We start from the raw sequence: 12,451 nt of genomic DNA on the forward strand, positions 1-12,451 counted from the left end.
AGTAGTTTTGTTACGCACCACACCTCCACCTGATGCTTGATTATCTGTCTGGGAAGGAAAAAATATATTTACATTCGTCTATAAAGAATTAGCACCCTTTCTCAACCTCAGGGACTTGGTAGTTTATAGGTTGCATGGAAGCATTACACATACTTCTGGAATACGGCATTTCATCTACTACGAGACACTGCTGAAATTAACAGCCTGATGAAAGTTAAGCCGAGCATTCTATGTTGAAAACAAAATCCTTTTTCTGCAAGTAAAGCAAAGCAATAGCAACAACACATTTTAGAAGAGCACCCATACAGCTGGGAAGTTGTAGTATCTTGGCACATCACATTGGATGGACAGGTGAAACTGGCCAACATTAAAATTCACCTATCTCGATTATACCAGCTTTCAGCAATTGTCTCCCTGTTTCAGGGAAGCATCTGATACAAAAAGCAAACAGTTGCTTGTTTTCAGCTGAGACAGAAATTTTGAAGAGCTGTTTCAACATCTCTCCCCTGGAGAGCCACAAGTTTGTGCTTGGGTTTTGGAGAAGGATAAAAAGAACAAGCATGCTAGAAAAAAGCTTGTTGAAGTAATGGAACAGCACAATAGAGAGATACAAAACAAACCCGGGTGCTATTGAGTGACCCAAGACAGGATTTAAGGGAAGCCATATGAGGAGCAGCTAATGTCACTTCAGCCTGGAGAAGAGGAGACTGAGGGGAGACCTCATAGTCTCCAGCTTCCTTACAAGGGGAGGAGAAGGAGCAGACACTGATCTCTTCTCTCTGGTGATCAACGATAGGACCTGAGGGAATGGCAGGAAGATGTGCCTGGGGAGGGATTTCAGGAAAAGGTTCTTCACCCAGAGGGTGTTGGAGCACTGGAACAGCTCCCCAGGGAAGCAGTCATCACCAAGCCTGGCAATATTCCAGAAGCATTTGGACAACACCCTCAGATACAGAGTGAATGGTTGGGATTGTCCTGTGCAGGGACAGGAGCTGGACTCAATGATCTTTGTGTGTCCCTTCCAACACACAACATTCTATGATTCTCCGATCCCTATTCAATAGCAGCTGCTCTGTATGGTTCCAGGTAAATCTTACCCAGCCTGATGCCATGTAGTGTTAGGATACCTACAGCAGTACTTTAAACCAGAGAAATAGGAATTGTAGAATATACCTGCTTACCTGTTTAAATTGCTTGTAGATTACTTTGCTGACTTCATCAGAAGGCTGAACTTTTCCAGCAAGCAGTGAAGAAAGCATGTTACCCAGGGTAACCATGCCCAAAATCACCCTGGGGAAGAAAAGAGAGAAGATAGGACTAAACAACACAAAAAACTCAGGTGTTCCCTTAGATAAAGGTAGCCATTCAGCCAGCTGTTCATCTGCTTCATGGTATAAAGCATCATTATTAAAGGTATACCTGGATTCTCTGTCTCTGCAGGAATCCAAGTCCTCAGAAATTCTGGAGACAAACAGAATCAGCAGGTGCTGTGGGTGCCTGGCCCTTCTGAGCACCAGGCTCTTTGGATCTCTAGTTCTTGCAACTAGAGAACTTCTCTGAATCTGAGAGAGCTTTTGAAAAGCACACCTCATTGGTTTATGCCCTTGTCTCTCCTTCTGGAAGATGTGACAGGGCCAGAGAGATGCTTGCCTCATTCCTCTTCTCCCTGCAAGGATGTTGCAGGGACCTGCAACAATTAATCCCTTGAGTCAACACTAACTGGAGAGTAATTGAACAACTCTGCATTATCCAGCCTGTCCTACAGGAGACCTACAAGGAAATACCACATACCAGCTTGCTGCTGACACCCTAGTTTCTAGAGGCCACTACAACATTGCACTATAATGCAGTATTCTGAAAAAAGTGGGTGAAAACTGTGACAGAGACGGGTAGGTTTGGAGGTTTTTTTGTTTTAAATATGAGGTTTTGCTTTAAGTTAAATAACTATTGTTTAAAAAAAATATCCTGCAGAGACACATAATAATCATTATAAGCTTGTTATGCAAAATGCAGGGCAGTCATGACAATAGATTAAGTCCAGCACCGGTGTGCTTAAGGTAACATTTCTGAACTGTTACTATAATGGAAGAACAATAAGTGAGAAGATATTATACTTCTAGTAAGCATTTAAAAGACACCCCTTGAGACCTGGTGAAGGCAGTGATACATTTGGATGAATAGTGATATATGTGGACATACCCAGATTCATCAACAACTGGTACCTGGTCGAATCCCTTCTCCCGGAGAATTTCAACAGTCTTTGCACAGGTAACAGAGGGAAGCACAGTCAGGGGGGCAGAGAGACTTAGTTCCTGAACACTGATGTTCCACCACCTAGGGATGAAATAAAAACAAAGTCCATGCAAGTTTTACAGAAAGTATGAAAACAGTTCCTAATGTACAATGGCCTTCAACACTATGAGAATAACAAAAGGCTGCAGGATGAGTCAGGACTCATCCAGAATCAGGAAAGCTTCAAGGCTTTCAAGTTCTCTCCCCAACAGCAGAAAGCTTAAGAAGGCTTTAAGAATGAAACCCTATTCCTCGTTTCATCTACTTTCCAGGATTAGAGACAGTTAGTGGAGAGCACTCATCTTCCCAGTTTCATTGTTTATATCTTAGAGAACTTTGCGTTCCAACTCAAAGAGCCAGCCATTAAAGGTAACAATTTAAGGAAGAGTCCCCTCCACTTATGCAGATGTGCAGTGCTTTGCACTAAAGAACTGATTTCAGAGGAGTTCTCTGTATACTATTTTTCAATTTCAGATACAAGACTTTTCATTAAAAAAAATAAAAAAAATCATAGAATCATAGAATCACCAGGCTGGAAAAGATCTCTTGGATCATCGAGTCCAACCATTCCTATCTGCCACTAAACCATGTCCCCGACCACTTCATCTACCTGTCTTTTAAACACCTCCAGGGATGGTGACTCAACCACTACTCCTCATTACCAAGCCTTCTTCTGCTGCTATTCAACTCAAAGGAAGTCAACTCGTTTAATCAAATTTGATTTATAATTGCAGCTATTAATCAACACAATAGCACAAAAGATTAGCTAAATCAAAGGAAGCAATGTAAATTGATCTTCAAATTAGCAACTGCCATAAAGTCAATTGAATAGACTCACAAAAATCTATACAGATCTGACATGCTTACCAAGGTTTTTTGACAAGGTATTCTTCTTTCATGAACCCTTTCTGAATCATCCATTTGTCACTCAAGAACTTGGACCTGGAAAGCATCGCGGAGAGGTAAGCTCATTAGCAGGCTGAACATCTGACTGCAAGCCTAATAGCACATAGGAGCAACTGTTTACAGCTAACTACCACTAACAACTGAAGTTTAACTGAAAATACACTGCCATTTGCCATCCAAGCTTACCAGCCACAGATACTGAGAAGAAACACTCATTGAGAAGGAAAACAAACATTGTAGGAAACAGTTTCAATTACATCAGTACCTTGCAACACAATAGAGACAGTCTGGAATGAAGAAATGCCAACTTGTACTCAGATAAGTTCTGTTTGCAGTTTCTAGTTGTCTTGTATTGTGTTGGATGCAACACAAGTCAGGAAACATGGCTAAAATCATCACGTTTTGGGATATGTTTCAATGCAGTACAAGACAAACCTCTCGGCACAGCTCAAAACCCTCACAATTCTACCTGTAAGCTCACCCCAACACTGGCTGCTGCTACAGTAGGTGCTGTGCTCTGCTGTGGACCCTTCCAGGAATGGGATAATACCCAAATAAATAAATCGGTGAAAGCAAGGCTTTTGCTGTGAAAGATGCTGACTGGCAATGGTCACACACCACAGGAGGAGCTCAGCTTTCAGAGGGCTAAGGTCCTTTCTATTCCATGTCAGACGCTTTCAAGATACCTCTGAAGTTGCGCCCCAAATGCATTCCTTTCTTTGGTAAGCAAGTGCTATAAGAAACACATATTCAACCTGCCACTGCTGTAAGGAGGCTGGAGGGACTGCCTTGCCCATCTCCCCGAAAGAAAACAAGCAGGTCCTTACATGTAGTTCCTGACAGAGTCAGGGAGGATAACAACACAGCGCTGACCTTCCTTCAGCTCTTTGGCTGCTTTCACAGCTACAGACATGGCACTGCCAGAGCTGCCACCTGCCAAAACACAGGTAAGAGGCAAAACTGTCAAACTAAGTGAAATGAGAAAGAAAGAAAGAAAGAAAGAGAAGAGATAGTAGAGAAGGCTAGGGTGAAGAAAATAGCTTCTGAAGTGGAAGGAGGTCTTCCTGACCTACACAAGGCTTCAGCCTCCCACACGCTATTCAGAGAAACCCAGAGGATTTGTATGTGCTCTTACCACACAGCAGTCCTTCTTCTCGGATCAGCATGCGTGCTAAAGCAAATGACTCCTCATCATTGCTCTTGTACCACTGGTCCACTGTCTGGGAAGGGGCAGGAAGACAGAAGCAGGGGTCTATTTAAATGAGGAGGCTAGGAGAGCAACACGCCTAGTGTGAATTCAACCCGTGCTTAGAGTTAACAGCTGCCCTGCTGAGCCATGTGCCTGGATTTGCATCCCCCAAATGCTAATTGCATGAGGTTTTTTTTTTTGCTAAAGCAAGACCATCACATTAGCACAACAGGCTTCTTATTGAAACCTCACTGTGACAACAGGCTGTTGTGGGACAGCCACAGAGAGCACACAGTTCCCTCACATCCTGAAGGGCTTCCCAGGGAGATACAGGCTCTGCTGAGGACATAGCCTGGGCTGGGTTTTTCACGGTTTTGGGGTTTTTTTTATCTGTTGCTTGGTGGTTTGTTTATTTTTTATAATTAAATAAAAAAGCAAGTACCATATTTTAGTAAAATGTTATCTGCTCACATCATTCCACCTAGCTTTGTAAAATGTGGCCAGTACAAAGCTTTCCAAAGACTGCTTCTGCTGATGGAAAGAACAAGAATAGTCCTGTCTGCTAGCCCTTCCCTTTCAGCTCAAATAAGTATTTCCACAAGTTTTTTTCCTCCACCTTTCACCTCATTTCTGCATCCCAACAGAGAGCAAAGGGCAGTAAACCAAGACGCATGACTTACAGATCTATCCAACACTGTGGGGACAAAATCATATCCGATTCCTTCCACTTCATACATTGTCTTGTCAGTCTTGTTCAGTTCTTCTGGTGTAGCAAGGATGGAGCCTTCAGGATCAACACCTATAATCTGGAGAAGCAGTTTCCACTTTGACTACCATGACACACTACTTTCGAGAACACAGCTATTTACTCATGAGCACTAGCCTCATTACAGCTGTTGGTGTCAGACTGGCTGCACAGACAGCCAAGCTAACTAACAGCCCAGTCTCCCAGTCATTTCTTCCTGGCAACGTTCATCTCGCCTGTGAGCAAAATGTTTTACTACTTCTAGCCCCTTGGCAACGCACCCTGTCTCCTCAGGCTGTGGACACTAAGTAAAGTGGTACCACTTGTTCTACATGGGTTTTGTTTGCTTTAGATGACAGGGTTTCCCCAAAGCAAGACTGTCGTCCTTTACAAGTCAGGCATCAATACAGCCAATATCCGCTTACACTTGGCACAAAATGTAAGTTACCGTTTACCACTCCCCTCCTATACAGGAAAATACTCAGTATTGAAACACAATACTAACTTCTGTGAGGAAGTTAGCACAGCACACAGGTGGAGTGGATACACAAGTTGGTGTGTGCAGAGAAAACTTCACATGGTTAAACCTCAGTAGCTCCACACAAGTTAGTGAAGGCATTCACAGAGGAAACAGAAGGCTGCAGTAGGCAGAGAAGGAAGTTTCTCAGATGTCCCATGAAGGGAACATAGAGCCAGCTTTCATCTCCTGAGCCAAACTAGAACTCTGGTTATCAGCAAGACCAGAGCACAATGATTTCATACCACCTGAACATTTTTTTGCTGCTCAGAACTACCTTCTAACTGAGAGCATCCAAGCACTTTCCATAGAGACCCAGGGCAGACTTGCAAGGAATGGGATGTGATTTCTCCTTAGTGGAGTAGTTTGAGGTTCACTCTGCTAAGTAGAAATGCTTTAGACTTGCCACTTACTTTGCAGCCTGGACACTTCTCCTTTAGCTTTCTGGAGATGCCAGTGATAGTACCTCCTGTGCCAGCCGTAGCCACCAGCATGTCTATTTTTCCTGTTCAAAGGTGAGAGAGAGAAGGCAGTTGTGAACTCTCCCCCAGAATGATGAATTAAAAACACACATAAGTACAAAATTTCTTTTAATAAAAAGTCAGCAAGATAAGGCTCTTTGTTTCTCAAGGGCTGTGTTACAAGACCTACCTTGACACCACCTTGCTCAATCCCCATTTACTTCAACAATGGTTTAGAAATGTCCATCCAGTGGCCTAGCAAAGCATCAGTTTGTGGTACTTTGGGCAGAGCTGGGAGTGGCCCATACCACTTACACCTGTAGTTCTCCCGTTACTGTATTTGCTGATGTAGATAATACATTCTTTAACTTAGAATGAGCTCCCTGTTAGATTAGTTAATTTACTGAATGAGTAACACAGGATAGACACCCATTGAGAGAACTGTCAACACAAGTACTCTCTTATTTTCATGTGAAAAAATACAATTTTGGTCATGAGCACTCAGTGAGGGCAGATGCAATAGTTCATTCTTCTGCCACTCCCTACAGTTTCCATGGTGCATCCATCTGATAGCTTTGTTAATAAAAAAATACACACTCCAACTCACAAAAACAAAATAATTAACATTGTAAGTTTAACAACCTGCCAAGCAAAGGTATAAGCTCAGTAATAACTGAACAGTGACTGGACTATGAGAAAAAGTTAATACAAAAGAGAAGCCTAAAGCTAGAACTCACCTAGACTCTGTAGGATGGCAGTTGGCTAAAGTATACTCATTTTAACTCAAACTTAAAGTTTGCAACAAAGACAAGCCAAATCCTCTGAACAGCTAGAGTTACTTGGGGAGACTGGGAGGAAGAACACCTTTCACATGGTCCTCATTTTAGCAAAAAGAAATTCAATAGCTAATTTTCTTAAAGCACCCCATCAGAAATCATACTGTTTTATAATGCTGAGGGGCATGATTTAGTATTTGATAGGAATGGTTGGACTCGATGATCCAGTCGGTCTTTTCCAACCTGGTGATTCCGTGATGAGGCAGATCAGTAGCCTCCTATAAGACTCCAAGGGCCTGCATGGTCACCTAGAGCATCATACTGAACGCCTCCAACAGCTCTCAAACCAGTTCCTCCACTGGGCAAGTTAGCCCTGCTAAAGCTCTCCACTACCACAGCTCAGTCACTTGTGGTACTCAAACGTGCAAGCCCTGCAGAGTAAACAGGTCATACTGCGGCCAACAGCAAAACAGAGCAGTTTGTACTCCTGAGGACTCTTAAGTGAAGAAGCTTCCAGTGTAATCGAGTATTTGGTGTGAGCATGTAAGAGATACCTAAGTGTCAGGTCTTGCACCTGGGTCACAACAACCCCATGCAATGCTATAGGCTTGGGGAAGAGTGGCTGAAAACTGCCTGTTGAAAAACATTTACATGCTGGTAAACAGCCAGCTGAACATCAGCCAGCAGTGGCCCAGGTGGCCACGAAGGCCAACAGCAACCTGGTTTGTGTCAGAAACAGTGTGGCCAGCAGGAATATGGAAGTGATTGTCCCCCTGTACTCTGTGATGGTGAGGTCACACCTCAAATACTGTGTTTGGTTTTGGACCCCTCACTGAAAGACAGACATTGAGCTATTGGAGCATGTTCAAAGAAGAACAACAAAGCTGGTGAAGAGCCTAGAGACCAACTCTTATGAGAAGCAACTGAGGGAACTAGGGTTAAGTTTGGAGAAAAGGAGGCTGAGGGGAGACCTTATCTCTCCCTACAACTACTTGGAAGGAGGTTGTAGAATCATAGAATCAGTAGGTTGGAAAAGACCCACAAGATTATTGAGTCCAACCATTCTTATTAATCAGTAAACCATGCTCCTGAGCACCTCATCTACCCGTCCTTTAAACATCTCCAGGGAAGGTGACTCAACCACCTCCCTGGGCAGCCTCTGCCAGTGCCCAATGACCCTTACTGTGAAAAATTTTTTCCTGATGTCAAGCCTGAACCTCCCCTGGAAGAGCTTGAGGCCATTCCCTCTTGTTCTGTCCCCTGTCACTTGGGAGAAGAGGCCAGCTCCCTCCTCTCTACAACCTCCTTTCAGGTAGTTGTAGAGAGCAGTGAGGTCTCCCCTCAGCCTCCTCTTCTCCAGGCTAAACAATCCCAGCTCTCTCAGACGTTCCTCGTAAGACTTGTTCTCCAGCCCCTTCACCAGCTTCATCGTCTCTAGAGAGGTGAGTGTTGGTAGCTTCTCCCAAGTAAGAAGTGATAGGATGAGAGGAAATGGTCCCAAGTTGCAGCAGGGGAGATTTAGACTAAGTATTGGGAAAAAGCACTCCACTGAAAGGGTTGTCAAGCACTGGCACAGGCTGCCCAGGGAAGCAGTTGAGTCACCATCCCTGGGGGGCACTAAAAAGATACATAAAGAAAGTGCTTAGTGACATGATTTAGTGTGACTTGGCAGTACTAGGTTTGGTCAGACTCTGTGATGTTAAAGGTCTTTTCCAACCTAAACAATACTGTGATTATAAGAGTCTGTATTTGTAAGAAAGTAACTCTGTTCTTTCATGCCACTCTAGCTATGCCTTTTTTAAAAAGAGAACGACAACTTAAGCATCATTGCTTTCTCCACCTGGTCACAAGCAGACAAATCTAAAAAACAAAGCACCCTCTTTAATGGGAAAAAAATCATTGCTATGACTACTGAAATAAATTAATTCTCTAATGATACACAACATATGGGATTTGCTGTATCAAAATGCCTTGCATTTCTCAGACACCTTAGTTCCCATTCTTCAAGTACATAACAATAAGAGCATACTAAGGAGTCACTGAGGAGGTGGTTAGTAGGAAAGCATACATACCATCACACTGCTGCAGGATCTCTTCAGCTGTGGTGTCATAGTGTGTTAGGGGGTTGCTGGCATTGCGGTACTATATTGAAAGACAGAATAGCCATTCAGTAGACTATAAAGACAACAAAATTCACATTGTGAGCCATTTAGAGAACATAAGAAACGTTCTCCCAAGCCCCACAACACCTACATATACTCTTTCCAGGCTGCTTCCTTGCATCTGTACCTAGGCAGAATGCCTAAGGGGAGGCAGAACCTTCCTAAGTGACCTAAGAGCAGCTCTAAGGTGACAGCACCCCCCAGTGTCAAAATCCGTCCTGTTTGTGGAACAGTTTCTTTTAAGAACATGACCTTTGTACCTATTCATCTGTCCAGGGCTGAAAATTCAGTGGAAAGCCACCCACGTTTTGCAGTTTCTGCAAATACAGGCTCGTTGCTGCCCTCCAGTGACTATAAAAGCTTGCTACCCTACAGTGTGGTGACAGCTTAGCTACAGCTCCCAGGCCTGGGACATCTTTTCCTCCAGAGACACAACAGCCTAGGCTGTTGAACAGTCAACCAAGGACACTAAGGATGACAGATGCAATACTTCCTCCCACACTATGTCTGCACCTCTGACACTTTGGTACTTACCTGGTCTAATATATGCGCATTGGGGATTTCATTTTTCAGTCTCCATGCTACTCCCACATGAGATTCAGGAGAATCAAATCTGGCAGTAGTTGGGGTCCTCACAATCTCAGCACCCAGAGCTCTCAGAACATCCACCTGTAACAAATAAAGGTGATCAAAAAGCCCAAAACCGTTCTCCCAGTGCAAAGACTTGCAGGGAAAAGAATTTATTTGGTCTGTAACAGCTTCCTTAAAAGTTCTCCTTCACCCCAGCTGCACAGCATCCCTAAGCCATGAGTTCATATTCTTAATGTCTCAATTAGGACTTACTTGGAAAGCTAGATGTCAAATTCCTGCCTCTACTCCAGGCCTTCAACACTGTAGGGACTATTACAACATATTGACAAGTCTCATTCAGGCAAAACAGCATCTTCTCTCATGCCAGTCACGTATGCTCCGCACTCCTAGTGCTACAGTCCAGTATTTTATGTGTAAGTGCAAATTATGTATATTTTCCTATTCCTTTGGATGCAGGCAGCAAATAAGATTCTCCAGGGCCTATGTACCACTAAATATTATGAGGGCAAGGAAGTTTGACACTGTATTAAAGCAAAGCCTGGCTTCAGAGGGGAGGCCCTTGGTGCTGCGTGGCACATGGCAATGGCCATATCGTACCTCTCCTTCCAGAGTAGGTAAGAGCAAGCAATGTGTATAGTCCTTGAGGGGATTTTGTTATTTGTGCCACTGCTTTTCAGCTGGAATACCAGAATTTCTGACAGTGATTGCTGCCTCAGCTATGAGGCGCAGGGCATCTCTTTTCTTTCGGCTGCAGGTGCAGCACCACCCTAGTGGAACACAGGGCAAGGCTTGCTCTGCAAGTTGGACATTTCATGCTTTCCACTGTGAAGGTAAAGGGACATTACCCAGTTGGCTTTTCCTTCCCCTTCGTTGCTGTGGTGACAAGCTAGATGCCTGTCAGCACTTATCACTGTAACCTGAGGAGTTCAGCAGGCTCCCTCATGGTCTTGCTCACCTTAGTGCAGAATACTCAAAGCTTCAGTATTGCCTTACTTGTCCTCCGTTGCTCAGTGAGCAACAGTGAACCCAGGGGAAAGTAGTTACTCCAATGTGCTAGATAAATCTCAAGTTCCTTTGATGTTTGTATTTAAAGCAATTATAACAGTTTTTGAAGTGACAATGCTGTGGGGACAGGTCTTAAACACATTTTTGCCCAGGCTACCCAGCCTGGATTTCTCTTGGCACTGGCAACTGGGTCCTAGCACAGTTCTGCCTGGCCAATAACATGGAAGTCAGGAGCTTCATTGTTAAAGGCACAGCACCAATCTACATCAGGAACTCTGCAAGTGCAAACATGATTATTTTTTAATCCTTGAAAATAAAAGGAGAACTGACCTTCTCCATACTCATTTTCTCTGGCATCACAATGATACAGCGGTAACCCTTCACTGCTGCAGCCAAGGCCAGCCCAATTCCTGGAAGCAAGCAAAGACATGTAATGCATACAGTGAGGAGCAACAAAGGACAAAGCCCACAATGCTAGCGTTAGCATGCCCTGGCTTTAATCAGATTTTCACTGCAGCCTTGAGTACGGTAAGCTGATGAAGGGGCTGGAGAACAGGCCTTATGAGGAATGGCTGAGAGAGCTGGGGTTGTTTAGCCTGGAGAAGAGGAGGCTGAGGGGAGACCTCATTGCTCTCTACAACTACCTGAAAGGAGGTCGTGGAGAGGAGCCTGCTAGCCTCTTCTCCCAAGTGACAGGGGACAGGACAAGAGGGAATGGCCTCAAGCTCCGCCAGGGGAGGTTTAGGCTGGACATTAGGAAAAAGTTTTTCACAGAAAGGGTCATTGGGCACTGGCAGAGGCTGCCCAGGGAGGTGGTTGATTCACCTTCCCTGGAGGTGTTTAAGGCACGGGTGGACGAGGTGCTGAGGGACATGGTTTAGTGATTTAGAGGAATGGTTGTACTCGATGATCCAATGGGTCTTTTTCAACCTAGTGATTCTATGATTCTATGATCTCTAGAGGGCAAAGGGAACATCTCTGGCTACTGGGGAGAACTGGATTTCCAGATGCTACTAGTTCTTTGGGAATTACAGCCAACAGAAAGTTGAGGCAAGGGTGGGGAAACTTGACATGTGCAAACTGCTAGCTTTACCACATGCACATCACCTTTCTCCTGCCTCACCCACTTCATTTTTACAGAGGTAATTTGGGAAAGGTATAAGCTTTGAGCCACAGACTATAGCAGTCATTTTGTCAGAGAAGCATTTGAGCCTCTGACTCTCTTCTGCATTAGATCGTCGGTTTGCAATGTGCTGAAACTAAGTCATTTCTAAAAATACATGATTAAATGCTGTTTGCTATTGAGGTTCCAATGCACTATGTCAACTTGCTACTGCAGTGAAGTACCTTGACTGTCAGAGACAGACATCTCATTTCTACAAAAACCTGCATCTTCAGCCTGATCTGTCTTCCAGCTTGTCATCATCTGCCTATAGAAGAGAAGCTCTTCCCCATAGAAGAGAAGCTTGCACCTGTTATCAAATCACCTCCCTGTTGGATAAGCTAAACAGATCAAATTAGTTGATGTGTGTTTAAGGTCAGGCTGTGCGGCACCTCCCCTGCTGTTTTTGGTACCAGGCACTGTACCAACACATGCCCACGACAATGCCTCACAGGCAGTTTACCCTACACAGACTCGTTTGTTCAAAGCTGGCTCTGTTTCAACACTGTGCTGCAGTGCGTAGGGGTGGAAAAAAAAGTCTTTAACTGTTCACGTAAAAGAAGCATAACTCACACCTCAGGTAATTCAAATCGTGTTTAAGTATTTGGCCAGAGGCAGAAACTATTTCCTAGCATATTATAAATA

General features: G+C 44.1%; 1 protein-coding gene across 3 annotated transcripts in view; it reads right to left on the reverse strand.

Annotated features, from left to right (window-relative positions):
- The window catches only part of LOC138728771 (cystathionine beta-synthase-like protein), a 29,047-nt gene that overhangs the window by 6,183 nt on the left and 10,413 nt on the right, over positions 1-12,451 (reverse strand). For 2 of the 3 annotated variants that reach the window (XM_069872387.1, XM_069872395.1), the window contains exons 6-16: positions 10,975-11,054; positions 9,583-9,717; positions 8,959-9,028; positions 6,063-6,154; positions 5,068-5,193; positions 4,334-4,418; positions 4,026-4,131; positions 3,160-3,234; positions 2,200-2,334; positions 1,182-1,290; positions 19-48 (exon numbers count right to left, since the gene is read on the reverse strand). In XM_069872387.1, the coding sequence (XP_069728488.1) occupies positions 19-48; positions 1,182-1,290; positions 2,200-2,334; positions 3,160-3,234; positions 4,026-4,131; positions 4,334-4,418; positions 5,068-5,193; positions 6,063-6,154; positions 8,959-9,028; positions 9,583-9,717; positions 10,975-11,054 (1,043 nt within the window). The remainder of the gene's footprint in view (positions 1-18; positions 49-1,181; positions 1,291-2,199; positions 2,335-3,159; positions 3,235-4,025; positions 4,132-4,333; positions 4,419-5,067; positions 5,194-6,062; positions 6,155-8,958; positions 9,029-9,582; positions 9,718-10,974; positions 11,055-12,451) is intronic. The other variant, XM_069872401.1, reaches the window with a different exon arrangement.

The sequence above is a fragment of the Phaenicophaeus curvirostris genome, chromosome 1 (genome assembly GCF_032191515.1).
Source record: "Phaenicophaeus curvirostris isolate KB17595 chromosome 1, BPBGC_Pcur_1.0, whole genome shotgun sequence".
Lineage (NCBI taxonomy): Eukaryota > Metazoa > Chordata > Aves > Cuculiformes > Cuculidae > Phaenicophaeus > Phaenicophaeus curvirostris.